The sequence below is a fragment of the Pituophis catenifer genome, unplaced genomic scaffold (genome assembly GCF_029215685.1).
Source record: "Pituophis catenifer annectens isolate HBS135680 unplaced genomic scaffold, rPitCat1.0.hap2 SCAF_3, whole genome shotgun sequence".
Taxonomy (NCBI): Eukaryota; Metazoa; Chordata; class Lepidosauria; order Squamata; family Colubridae; genus Pituophis; species Pituophis catenifer.
This window is the reverse complement of record NW_027256883.1, coordinates 210,859,366-210,873,092: the sequence shown is the minus strand read 5'-3', so window position 1 is coordinate 210,873,092 and position 13,727 is coordinate 210,859,366. Positions and strand designations below refer to the sequence as shown.

At 42.3% G+C, this 13,727-nt stretch overlaps 1 protein-coding gene across 3 annotated transcripts in view; it reads right to left on the bottom strand.

Annotated features, from left to right (window-relative positions):
- Positions 1 to 13,727, bottom strand: part of UCKL1 (uridine-cytidine kinase 1 like 1) — a 58,100-nt gene that overhangs the window by 33,352 nt on the left and 11,021 nt on the right. For all 3 annotated transcript variants that reach the window (XM_070941820.1, XM_070941819.1, XM_070941817.1), the window contains exons 3-7: positions 10,942 to 11,048; positions 9,372 to 9,542; positions 6,964 to 7,035; positions 5,270 to 5,459; positions 3,810 to 3,871 (exon numbers count right to left, since the gene is read on the bottom strand). In XM_070941820.1, the coding sequence (XP_070797921.1) occupies positions 3,810 to 3,871; positions 5,270 to 5,459; positions 6,964 to 7,035; positions 9,372 to 9,542; positions 10,942 to 11,048 (602 nt within the window). The remainder of the gene's footprint in view (positions 1 to 3,809; positions 3,872 to 5,269; positions 5,460 to 6,963; positions 7,036 to 9,371; positions 9,543 to 10,941; positions 11,049 to 13,727) is intronic.

The following is a 13,727-nucleotide window of genomic DNA, read 5'->3' as shown; positions in this document are numbered from 1 at the left end:
AATTGGCCACTCCCTTAGCCTATTTAAGGAGGAACGCTGACTGAAGCAGGTTGTAAGGAACAACTTCATTCATTAGTTCATTCTCCTTCGCGTCTGGATTCTCTGCAAATTGCTTCTGGGCTTTCTGCCAACCTTAGTAAGATTGCGATTACTTTATTTTTGTTTTCTTGTAGGCTGTTAAGGAAGTTTATTAACAGCCTTTGTTTGGAAAAGACTGAGTTATTTTAGTAAATTTAAGTTTTGTACAAACTTTGTGTGTGCTGTGTTCTTTGGGGTCCGTAGCTGGGGCAGAACAGGTTGATATGGGTTGCTGCCAGCGTCCTAGGTATCAACCAAGTACCTTCTTAAGATGTACGGTGTTCCAAGTAGCGCAGTTTTTTGCAGTTCCGCTGGTGTTATTGCAGGAAGCTGCAATATGAAGGCTATTGCTTAACGCATTGTAAGCCGCCCTGAGTCTCCGGAGAAGGGCGGCATAATAAATCAAAATTTAAAAAAAAATAAATTCTTGATGTATCTTATAAAATTCTTGGGCATGGTACCAAGTGCCCCGATGACAATGGGTATCACTGTTACATGTTTCATCCATAGCCGTGTAGTTTCGATGGCCAGGTCGCGAGATTTGAATGCTTGCCATTTGTTTGTTTGTTTGTATTCTGTCGTTGTTGTTGTTATTATTAATAATAATCATAATAATGTTGTAACTTCAAACAATCATTAAATGAACTGTTGTAAGTGGAGGACTTCCTGTATACTAGTCCCCCACTTATAACCGTTTGTTTAGTGTCTGTTTGAAAATACAACAGTACTGAAAAAAAGTGACTTATTTCCATTTTTCACATTTACCACTGTTGCAGCATCCCTGTGGCCACGTGATCAAAATTCAAACATTTGGCACCTGGTTCCTATTTATGACGGTTACAGGGTCACATGATCCCCTTTTGCAACCTTCTGAAAAGTCAATAGGGAAATCCAAATTCACTTAACAACCGTGTGACTGACTTAACAGCTGCAGTGATGTCACTTAACAACCGTGTCAAGAAAGGTCGTAAAATGGGGCAAAACTCACTTAAGAAATTTCTCACTGAGCAACATAAATTCTGGGCTCAGTTGTGGTCGCGAGTCGAGGACTACCTAGATTTTTGTCCCCCTATTTTGGGACTTTGTCCAAATTATATTTTAAGAAGAATTTTAATATATCTCAGAAGGTGCAAATTATTATTCTGAAATGGTATATAGGGTTTCCTGCCTAGGCAGGGGGTTGGACTAGAAGACCTCCAAGGTCCCTTCCAATTCTATTATTATTCTATTCTATTCTATTCTATTCTATTCTATTCTATTCTATTCTATTCTACTCTACTCTATTTTTTCTACTCTACTCTACTCTACTCTACTCTACTCTACTCTACTCTACTCTACTCTACTCTACTCTTATTCTATTCTATTCTATTCTATTCTATTCTATTCTATTCTATTCTATTCTATTCTATTCTATTCTATTCTTATTCCCATTCCTATTCAAATCCAGCGCTGGTTATCGTCCTCCCCTTCCTCCTCCCACCAGGCCCGGTTTCTCCTCCTCTCCTCTCCTCCTTAATTTCTCCTAAAATTAATCTGTTGGTTTTGGGTCCAACAGATTAATTTTAGGACTTTTGCAGGAACTGCTCTGGCTGCCAACCTGCTTCCGGGGCCAAGTCAAGGTGCTGGTTGGCACCTTCAAAGGCCTACATGGCTCGGGGCCAGGTTATTTGGAAGACTGTCTTCCCCCAGTCATCATCTACCTGAATCAACAGGATGGGAAGGCAGGGCAGGTTACGGGTCCCATCGATTAGGGATTATCACCTGGTGGGACCACAAAACAGGGGCCTTCTCGGTGGTGGCCCCTTCTTCATGAAGCATCAATCCCAGAGAGGCAGGATTGGCCCCAGTGGTGAAATTCAATTTTTTTTCCCTACCGGTTTTCTGTGGGTGTGGCGTGGCTTGGTGGGCGTGGCTTGGTGGGAGTGGCAGGGGAAGGATACTGCAAAATCTCCCTTCCCACCTCACTCCTGGGGGAAGGATATTGCAAAATCTCCATTCCCACCCCACTCTGGGGCCAGCCAGAGCTGGTATTTGCCGGTTCTCCAAACTACTCAAAATTTCCGCTACCGCTTCTTTAGAACCTGTCAGAACCTGCTGGATTACACCCGATTGGCCCCCCATCCTTCTACGTTTACGAAAGGCCCCGAAGACATCGTTTAAAGGGACTTATGGCCGTTTTTCACACTTACGACTGTTGCAGCACCTCCAAAATTCAAGTGCTTGGCAATTGACTCGTATTAATGACAGTCAGAGTTCCTGGGGTCCTGTGTGATCATCCCCTTTTGCGACCTTCTGGCGAGCAAAGTCAAGGGGGGAAGTCAGATTCACTTAGCAACCGGGTTACTAACTTAACAACTGTGGCGGTTCACTTAACAACTGTGACAAGAAAGGTTATAAAACAGGCCTGGGGACCCTGAAGGGAGATCAAGGGGTTGGTTTGATTGTGGTGTTGTGGTGAGTGGAGGTAGGATGGGATTATTATTTTTTTATGCCTAAGGAGATTCTCAGTCATCCAGGACATGGTTGTCCCAAATGTGCTTTTTTCAAGAGGCAACTGGATATTTTGGTTTTTCTTTGAAGATGTTTCCCTTCTCATCCAAGGAGCTTCTTCAGCTCTGACTGGATGGTGGGGAATGGAAGGATTGATACTCCTTGCAGACAGCTGGTCATTTGCATCCTTTTAGAGGGTCGTTGAGGCCACTTGGAGGTTTATCTGTGTCCTCGGGGTCACCTGAGTGATGCAAATGGGCGTGGAGCCTTCTTGGAACTGCTGAAAGGACTGTGTTGTACACTGAAGACAGATGATGCCGTATCCTTCCTCCTCTATTGAGGGAGGGCTGTTCAATTTTGACATAGATGGCCTCTTTGACCCCTCTTTCAAACCAACCGTCCTCTCTGTCCAAAATGTGGACTTTGCTATCTTCAAAAAAGTGACCTGTATCTTTTAAATGCTGAATCTCGTCCTGATGGGTTTGTTCTCCTATGTTGTGCCATGAGATTATGAAGTGGCTGTTTTGTTTCCCCAGTGTGAAGATCTGCACATGGCTCACTGCATTGTACTGCATATACCACGTTTCTCAGTTTGTGGATTTTTGATGCTGTAAACCACCCAGACTCACTCATGTGTGAGCTGGCCGGCTATATAAATTTGTCTCAAATATAAATGTTGTCAAATAGAATTTTTCCAATTTGCCCTGGAGCTCTTAAATTGTGTGGCCCCAAGCAGAGAGTCTCCGGTAACAGTATAGGGCAATTTTACTCCCCCAAAAACTTGGATACAGGTAATCCTCAATTTATGATCATTAACCGAGCCCAACATTTGTGTTGCTAAGCGAGACTGAAAAAGAGTAAGTTGGAAGAGATCCTGAACTTTGCAACAAGGTGGCCAACACAATAGCAGTAAGACTTATATACCACCCAATGTCATTCCAGCTACATTTCTTAATCCAAGCAATGGCAATAGCACTTAGACTTATATACGGCTTCACAGCCCTCCCTAAGCAGTTTACAGAGTCAGCCTCTTGCCCCCAAACAATCTGGGTCCTCATTTTTACAACCTTGGAAGGATGGAAGGCTGAGTCAACCTTGAGCTGGTTAGGATCGAACTGCCCGCAGTCGGCAGAATTAGCCTGCCATACAACAGCGCTGCGCCACCAGGGCTTTAGAGCAAAGAAGAAAACCTGATCCCACCCAATGCAGGGTCTTTTCCCTGAACATCCATCAGGTCTCACCTCTTCCAGCTGGCTGTGCACATGTTGGACGATCAAGTCGATAGCAACGGTATTTCCACTACCTAAAAGAAAAATAAGAGAGAGAGAGAGAGAGTTAATGTCACAGACGAAGGAGAAGATTTGTAGCTCAGGGTTGGAATGGGGGGGGGGATCCTTGGTGCTCTTGGTTGAGACCAAACCCCACTCCCTACTAGCCCTGATGACACTACCTAGTTGGGTAATGAAACGTCTGCCAGAAAACAACCCAGCTCAGAGAAGTGAATGTCAGTTTACTTCCTGTAATGACCTGGGAAATCCCCTAGAGGGCGCAAGCAGCCTACAGAACCTGGGTCAAAATTAAGAATTGGATTTTTCTCACACCAACTTCCTGCTTAACAAGCAGGCAACTATAGGTAGTTCTCAACATACAACAGTTCGTTTAGTGACCGTTCGAAGTTACGACGGCACTGAAAAAAGGGACTTCTCAACCGTTTTTCACACTTACGACTGTTGTAGCATCCCCGTGGCCCCGTGATCAAAATCCAGATGCTTGGAAATGAACTCATATTTGCGACGGGTTGCAACATCCCAGGGTCACGTGATCCCCTTTTGCGACCTCAAAGTCCATGGGGAAGCCGGACTCACTTAACAACCGTCTTACTAACTTAACAACTGCAGTGATTCACTTAACAACGGTGACAAGAAAAGTTGGAAAACTTGCTCAGCAGTAGAAATTTGGGACTGGATTGTGGTTCTAAGTCGAGGACTACCTCTACAGCTATTCCTCAACTTATGTCCATAATGGAGCCTGTCAATAACAGTCATAAGTCACGATGGCCGTAAAATGAAGCACCCTGATGGAAGACCCAATTTTATAATCATTTTTGCAGCGGGTGTTAAGCACAGGTTTGTGATCGTACAATGACCACCATGGTCGTTAAGCAACCACCCCCGTCATTAAACGAACTCATTTTTCACTATGGGCCGATTTTGCCAAAAGCTGGAAGTAAATGCCAGTTTTTGGCAAAAACATTGTAATGTATTTTGTAAATATACGAATGCAAACCTCAGGAAGTAAAAATTCTCTTCTATTGGAAGCAAGAAAACAAAATGGATGGGAAGCCCTTCCAAGGATTGTTTAATATAAATTGATTTGATGTAGAATTTTTTTTTTAAAAAAAAAATTACATCCCTGAAATTATGGCAAGGCTAATTTGCAAATTGCAGGACAGGCTGGAGTGGTCCGTTGGCAGCTGCCAGCACAACGCGGACAATAGAGCCTCCAGATTCAGTGGCACTCTACCTTAATGTCCCAGAAACCAAATCCTTTCAAGTATTATTTTTTGCTAGGTGTCTGGAACCGGATCCCCAACACTTTCAGCAAGAGAAAAGTCAGGGCAATTTGAGCAAGAAATCTAGCAAAGGGATCTCCAGGCCAGGAATCCAGCCAGGCCAGTGGCCAATAGAAAGAGGACGCCCACCTCGTGGGACCACAATGTCGGCCACTCGCATGGTGGGCTGGATATACTGGTCAAAGGCCGGCTTGACGAACTTGTTGTACTGCTTGATGACCCCGTCAATCTCTCGGCCTCGCTCACTGATGTCCCTGCGCAAACGTCGAACCAGACGGATGTCCGAATCGGTGTCCACAAATATTTTCATATCCAGAAGCTGCAGAGGAAAAAAAACAAGGGGAGTCAAGTGGCATTTGGGTCCTAAACAGATCCCTCTGGAGCAATGTCTTTCAACCTTGGCAACTTTTAACATAGAACTTCAACTCCCAGAATTCACAGTTGACCAGGGAATTCTGGGAGTTGAAGTCCGTGCATGTTAAACCTGCCAAGGTTGGAAGACACCACTTTAGGAAAGGCCAGGAGGTTTGGGTCGGGAGGGTCGGACTAGAAGTGGGCTCTGTTCCCTCGCCTCAGCCACAGAACTTCTGGCATAGTCACTTTGGGCCAGTTTCTCGCCGCCCCCCCCATGGACCAACCTCACAAGGCTGTTGTTATTTGGGAAATGAGGAAGAGGGAGTGCTAGACGAGCTATCTAGAGTTGCTGAACGGGAGAGGGGAAGGAGAAAGGGGAAGGAAAAGAGAAGGGAAGAAAGAAAGAAGAAAGAAAGAAAGAAAGAAAGAAAGAAAGAAAGAAAGAAAGAAAGAAAGAAAGAAAGAAAGAAAGAAAGAAAGAAAGAAAGAGGAAGGAACAAAAAAGGAAGGAAGGGGAAGTGGAGAAAGAAAGAAAAAGAAAAAGAGAAAGAAAAAAGAAAGAAAAAGAAAGAGATAAAGAAGGAAAGAAAAGAAAGAAAGAAAGAAGGAAGGAAGGAAGGAGGGAAGGAACGAAAGGGAAGTGGAGACAGAAAGTGAGAGAGAAAGAAAGAAAGAGAAAAAAAGAAAGAAAGAAAAAAGAAAGAAAGAGGAAGGAACAAAAAAGAAGGAAGGGAAAGTGGAGAAAGAAAGAAAGAAAGAAAGAAAGAAAGAAAGAAAGAAAGAAAGAAAGAAAGAAAGAAAGAGAAAGAAGGAAAAGAAAGAAGGAAAAGAAAGAAGGAAGGAAGGAAGGAAGGAAGGAAGGAAGAAAAAAGGAAGGAAGGGGAAGTGGAGAAAGAAAAGAAAGAGAGAGAGAGAGAAAGAAAGAAAGAAAGAAAGAAAGAAAGAAAGAAAGAAAGGAGGGAAAAAGGGAAAGGGAAAAAGGAAGGGGAAAAAAGGGAAAGGGAAAAAGGAAGGGGAAGTGAAGAGGAAGGGGAAGGAGAAGGAAGAGAGGGAGGGAGAGAGGGAGGAGGAGGAAGGGAATCTTCATTTTTTAAAATTTATTTTCAAAATTTATTTATTTTCAAGCCTTCTATCTTGAACCAATTGTAACCAACTTTGGGCAGGTAAAAGATAAAATGCAATGTACAACACCTCCTCTTCCCAAAAATACCCTAACTAGGGTCAAGAAAGAACTGGAAGCCAACCCCCACTCAAACTTAGATGTCCCAATTAGGGGGTGATAGTTCATAATTAATTTTCAACTATGCTGACCCCCAAATGGCAGGTAATTTCTGCCCCCCCCCCCGGGATTTCAGCTCCCTGATTTAGGGCCTCCAAGGGCTGTGTAAAGGCAACTTGTGGTCGGGGGCCTCATTAATACCCCCCCCCATCCTCACCCCCAGGAAAAAAGGCTGAAAACCCAGACTTACCTTCAGGAGGTCCTTATCGGCAAATGCCATAATCCCTTCAAATATAATCACGTTGGCTCCATAAAGCATTTTCTGGAAGCAAGAATTGTGCATGGAGACGGTCAAAGTTTGATTAAAACATGTTATTTGTTTGTTTGATTGATTGATTGATTTTTTTTGTTTTGAAATCCCGCCTTTATTACTTTATAGGCAAACATAGCTTGGATGTAAGAAAAGCACAAGACTGGTTTAATGTGGTTTGTTGAGAGATTAGGTTTAAAGTTGTTTTTATTAAGCTGGATCACTAGCTGTGATGGAATGTAGTCTGGATTCCCAGGAGGGAGGGGCTGCATTCCAGAGGAACAAGAGATAATTCAGGCCATATACTGTATTTTTCGGATTACAAGACGCACCGGAGTATAAGGCACACCAAGATTTCAAAGAGGTAAACAAGAGAAAAAAAGTTTTTGCCCTCCCTGGCCCCGAGGAGCACTCTGCAGGCCTCCCAAACCCTCTGTGCGTGCCGTTTTTGTGAAAAATGGGCCCACTTTTCACAAAAACGGGATGCGCAGAGGGTTTGGGAGGCCTGCAGAGTGCTCCTGGGGGCTGGGGAGGGCAAAAACGCCCCCATTTTTATGAAAAACGCCCTCATTTTCATGAAAAACGGGCCCGTTTTTGGCCACCCAACCCCCCCCCACATGTCACGTTTTTGTCCTCCCCAGCCCCCAGGAGCACTCTGCAGGCCTCCCAAACCCTCTGTAGGCCCCGTTTTTGCGGAAAATGGGCCGCGCGGGGCAGGGTTTCAGAAGGCCAAAAATGGCTATATTCAGTGAATAAGACGCACCAACATTTCCACCCCATTTTTTTTGGGGGGGGAGGAAGTGCGTCTTATACTCCGAAAAGTATGCTAGTTTGTGTGAGAGATAGAGGGTGAAAGCAGCTCCTCCCTGTTAGTTCCCACCGGAGTGTATGTTTTGTGGGGAGCCACCACAGAGAAGGCCCTTCGTGATCCTGCAAAATGGTCATCTCTCTTTAGGAGGTCCATTTGGGGGAGACCAAGAAGAAGGGTCTTCTCCATGGTGGCTCCCTCCCTGTGGAACATCATCCCTGTGCATCCCCCCCAGATTGAAATAGTTTTGCAAGGCCCCGAAGACGTGGTTTTGACAACGGGCCTGGGGATCCCAGAGTGGGATGGAGCCCACCAAGTGGCTCATTTGATGGTTGTCACCAAGAAGATGGGAGGTTGTTGCTTTTCTATTGTCCTTGTATTGGGCTTTCATCCTTGTAAGCCACCCAGTGTCACCGAGAGTGAGTTGGGCGGCCATATATATTTTCTTAAATAAACAAGAGAGCCAGTTTTGTCTAGTGGATAAGGCACCAGGCTAGAAAGTTGGAGACTGTGAGTTCTAGTCCCGTCTTAAGCATGAAATCCAGCTGGGTGACTTTGGCCAATCATCAGAAGAAGGGGAGTTCTAGTCCCGCCTCAGGCATGAAATCCAGCTGGATTTACTTTCACCAATCACCAAGCAGAGTTCGAATCCCACCTCAACCATGGAAAGCGGCTGGGTGACTTTGGCCAATCACCAGGTGACTGTGAGTTCTAGTCCCATTTTAGGCATGAAAGTCGGCTGGGTGACTTTCACCAGGTGATTGTGACTTCTAGTCCCGCTATAGGCATGAAATCCAGCTGGGTGACTTTGGCCAAACACCAGAAGAAGGGGAGTTCTAGTCCTGCTTTAGGCATGAAAGCCAGCTGGGCGACTTTGGCCAATCATTGGGAGACTAGGAGTTCTAGTTCTGCCCTAGGCACGGAAGCCAGCTGGGTGACTCCCTTTCAGGCCAAATGTCTCCCTTTCAGCTCAATTCACCTCACAGGGTTGTTGTTGTTTTAAAAATAAAATAAAATAAAATAAAATAAAATAAAATAAAATAAAATAAAATAAAAAAGATAAAATAATAAAATAAAATAAAATAAAATAAATAAAATAATAAAATAAAATAATAAAATAAAATAAAATAAAATAAAATAAAATAAAATAATAAAATAAAATAAAATAAAATAAAATAAAATAAAATAAAATAATAAAATAAAATAAAATAAAATAAAATAATAAAATAAAATAAAATAATAAAATAAAATAAAATAAAATAAAATAAAATAAAATAAAATAAATAAAATAAAATAAAATAAAATAAAATAAAATAAAATAAAATAAAATAAAATAAAATAAAATAAAATTGTATGCTGCCCAACTGCCAACACTCTGGGTGAATCACCACCATTCTTGAAACCAAGAATTCACAATAAAAGCAGCTGAGGGAAAAAGCTGGGAGGTTCTTCAGGCAAAGGAGTGACGTCATCCTAAAGGGGGTGGAGCTAAGGGGGAGGGGCTAAAACCAAGACACCCCCCCTCAGAAGCACAGCTCACCCATTCCTTCTTGCGGCTGTGGCTGGTGAAGTCATAAACGGGGATCTTGACGCTTTTCCCTTGCTTGAGCTTTTTGAGAGTGGCGATCATCAGGTCGAAATCAAAAGCATCCGGATGGTCAAAGTTGAAATCGTTGCTGGCGGCCAGTTCCTGCTGCTCTTTCGTCAGGATCTGTCCCCCCAAAAAACGAGATTTAGGGGAGAAGGGTGATGAACTGCCCTATACAGGTAGTCCTCGACTTACGACCACAATTGAGCCCAACACATGATATGGAATGGAATGGAATGGAATGGAATGGAATGGAATGGAATGGAATGGAATGGAATGGAAGAGTGGAGTGGAGTGGAGTGGAGTGGAGTGGAATGGAATAGAACGGAACAGAACAGAACAGAAAATATGGAATGGAATGGAGAATAGAATAGAATAGAATAGAATAGAATAGAATAGAATAGAATAGAATAGAATAGAATAGAATAGAATAGAGAGTGGAGTGGAGTGGAGTGGAGTGGAGTGGAGTAGAATAGAATAGAATAGAATAGAATAGAATAGAATAGAATAGAATAGAATAGAATAGAATAGAATAGAATAGAATAGAATAGAATAGAATAGAATATAGAGAGGAGTGGAGTGGAGTGGAGTGGAGTGGAATGGAATAGAATAGAATAGAATAGAATAGAATAGAATAGAATAGAATAGAATAGAATAGAATAGAATAGAATAGAATATAGAGTGGAGTGGAGTGGAGTGGAGTGGAGTGGAGTGGAGTGGAATGGAATGGAATAGAATAGAATAGAATAGAATAGAATAGAATAGAATAGAATAGAATAGAGAGAGGAGTGGAGTGGAGTGGAGTGGAGTGGAGTGGAGTGGAGTGGAGTGGAGTGGAATGGAATAGAATAGAATAGAATAGAATATAGAATGGAGTGGAGTGGAGTGGAGTGGAGTGGAGTGGAGTGGAATAGAATAGAATAGAATAGAATAGAATAGAATAGAATAGAATAGAATAGAATAGAATAGAATAGAATAGAATAGAATAGAATATAGAATGGAGTGGAGTGGAGTGGAGTGGAGTGGAGTGGAGTGAAATGGAATAAATGGAATAAATAGAATAGAATAGAATAGAATAGAATAGAATAGAATAGAATAGAATAGAATAGAATAGAATAGAATAGAATAGAATAGAATAAACAGAGTTGGAAGGGACCTTGGAGATCTTCTAGTCCGACCCCCTGCTTAGGCAGGAAACCCTACACCACTTCAGACAAATGGTTGTCCAATCTCTTCTTAAAAACCTCCGGTGTTGGAGCATTCACAACTTCTATCCTGTCACACCTGGTCCTTCTTTTCATTAAACTAGATATTACCCAATTCCAGCAAACATTCTTTGTATGTTTTAGCCTCCAGTCCCCTAATCCCCTTGTTTCCTCTTCTCTTCCTTCTTTCTTTACACCTTGACTCCTTGGTACCCACACCTGAGCTGTGGAAGGGGAGGATTCTCACGGCCGGCCCCTTCATCCTTCCTGCCTTCCTGGGTTCTCAACCCCCGGAGCATCTCTGTGGCTCTTCTCACCTTATAAAAGGAGTCCATGGAGAGCAACACCACCCATGGCACGTCCAACGCCTCGATGATCATCCTGGCCACCGTGGTCTTCCCGGAAGCGCTGCCCCCACCCAGACCTGGAGAGGAGCAAAGCCCAAGGCAGAATGTTGACGACAGTCTTGCAAGGTAGGCTCAGACCAAGAATGATTTCAAGCCCGCTGAAAAAGGGAGACTTTTCCAACCTGCAAAACCTCACCCTTGAATCTCTTGGCTGCCATTGCTTCAACTATGGCGACTTTATGACCTGCGGACTTCAATTCCCAGAATTCCTGAGCCGTGCCAGCCATGCTGGCTCAGGAATTCTGGGAGTTGAAGTCCGCAGCTTGCAAACTGGTTCATAGCCTCCCATCTCGGCTTTATTTAAAATGATTTTAAATTGGGGTTTTTAAAGTGGTTTAATATGGTTTTAATTGGAAGTTTTAATTTTGGCCAAAGATTGAATTGTTTTAATACGCTTTTAAATTTTGTCTTGTATGTTGTTTTATCATGGCTGTTCACCGCCCTGAGTCCTTTGGGAGAAGGGCGGCATACAAATATAATAAACTAACTAACTAACTAACTAACTAACTATTCATAGGGATCAGGGCCTAACCGCCTCCCAGGATGGATAAAAATTGATATAAATAAATAAATAAATAAATAAATAAATAAATAAATAAATAAATAAATAAATAAATAAATAATATCAGATTTATTTAATTAAGATTTTTTTTTATTTATTTAAATCAGATTTTCTTTTTATCGAATTTATTTTAATAAAATGCTTTTGGAGTAAAAATCGGTCTAAAGATAGTTTTCCATTTAAGATGAATTATAATAATTTAGTTCTTTCCAGCATGAAATGGAGCTTCGTTATGTAGCACGAGGCTGCATATTCTGCAATATTGGGACTGTCGGTGAGTCAACAGCGGGTCAGAGGAGGAGCCGCTGCGGGACAGAGATGACAGTTGCTCTTTAAAAATGATTTATTTATTTTATTTTATTTTATTTTTGAATTTGTATACCGGCCTTCTCCCTGAGGACTCAGGGCGGTGAACAGCCAGATAAAAATATCAGATACAAATATTAAAACACATTTAAAAATATATATAGATTTGGCCCCATTAATTAAAACGATAAGCAAAACAGAACAATTAAAAAAACCCTTAAAAAGAAATTAAGCCAGCCCGGCTTGTTGAAAAAAGAAAGTTTTAAGGGCACGGCGGAAGGCACTGAGGTCATGGATTCTCCTTATCTCCGGGGGCAACTGATTCCAGAGGGTAGGTGCCCCCACAGAGAAGGCCCTCCCCCTGGGGGTCACCAGCCTGCATTGTTTGGCTGATGGCAGCCCGAGGAGGCCCTCTCTGTGGGAGCGCACGGGTCGGTGGGAGGTCGTCGGTGGCAGCAGGCGGTCTCGAAGATAGCTAGGCCCTATGCCATGGAGCGCTTTAAAGGTGATAACCAACACCTTGAAGCGCACCCGGAAGACCACCGGGAGCCAGTGCAGTTCACGCAGGAGCGGTGTTACATGGGAGCGCCACGCTGCTCCCGTCACTACCCGCGCTGCTGCGTTCTGGACCAGTTGGAGCCTCCGGGTGCTCCTCAAGGGGAGCCCCATGTAGAGTTGATTTAAATCAAGCCTTTTTACTAGTGATTTAAATCAGGGGTCTCCAACCTTGGCAACTTTAAGACTTGTAGACTTCAACTCCCAGAATTCTGGGAGTTGAAGTCCACAAGTCTTAAAGTTACCAAGGTTGGAGACCCCTGATTCAAATCATTTTTTTTTTTTTTATTGCAAAAGTTTTACAATTACATTTTCACCCCTTTTTTCACCCCCCCACCACCCTCCCCAAACTTCCCCTCCTCCCTAACCCTCCCTAACCCTCCCCCCCCAGACTTCCCTATTACATACTCATAACTAATAACACTAATAAATAAACCTGAACCCATCCCTCCCCCTATATAATTTTTCCTCTTTGTCTCTTTACATTAAAATATTTCTAATACATTATTTTCAAATAAAAGCTATTTGATACTTTCTAGTTTGGTATTTGTTCTGAACATATTCTATCCACCTTTTCCATTCCCATTCATAAGTCTCTTGTGAACAATCTTTTAAATACGCTGAAATCTTCGCCATCTCTGCAAAACTGGCCATCTTCAAAGTCCATTCCTCGATAGTAGGCAAAGCTTCATTCTTCCAGTATTTACCTATCAACAATCTTGCTGCTGTTATCATATACAATATTAGTTTTGTTTCACCCCGTGTAAAACCCTTAACTATACCCAATAAAAACAATTGTGGAGAAAATTGAATTTTTTTCTTCAAAACATTCTGCATGACCCACCAAATTTTTATCCAAAAAGCCTTAACTTTCCTACAGGTCCACCATACTAAAGAGGACCAAAAAACTGGTATTATGTTGCATGAGGAAGAATTGGTTAGACATATAAGAGAGAAAGGTCCAATGCATATTAAAAGGCTTTATAATGTTTTGTTAGAAAGAGGTTCAGAAACGGAATTAGTTAAAGATTGTATGATTAAGTGGGCACAGAATTTTGAAGAACCAGTGATGCTGGAAACTTGGGAAAAAATTTGGGTTCAGAATGTTAAATTTACACAGTCGCAAAACCTGAGAGAAAATTTTTATAAAATGTTTTATAGATGGCATTTAGATCCTAAAAAGTTGTCATGTATGTACCCTAATGTTCAGCCAAAATGTTGGAGATGCGAATGTTTGGATGCTACGTATTATCATGTATGGTGGACCTGTAGG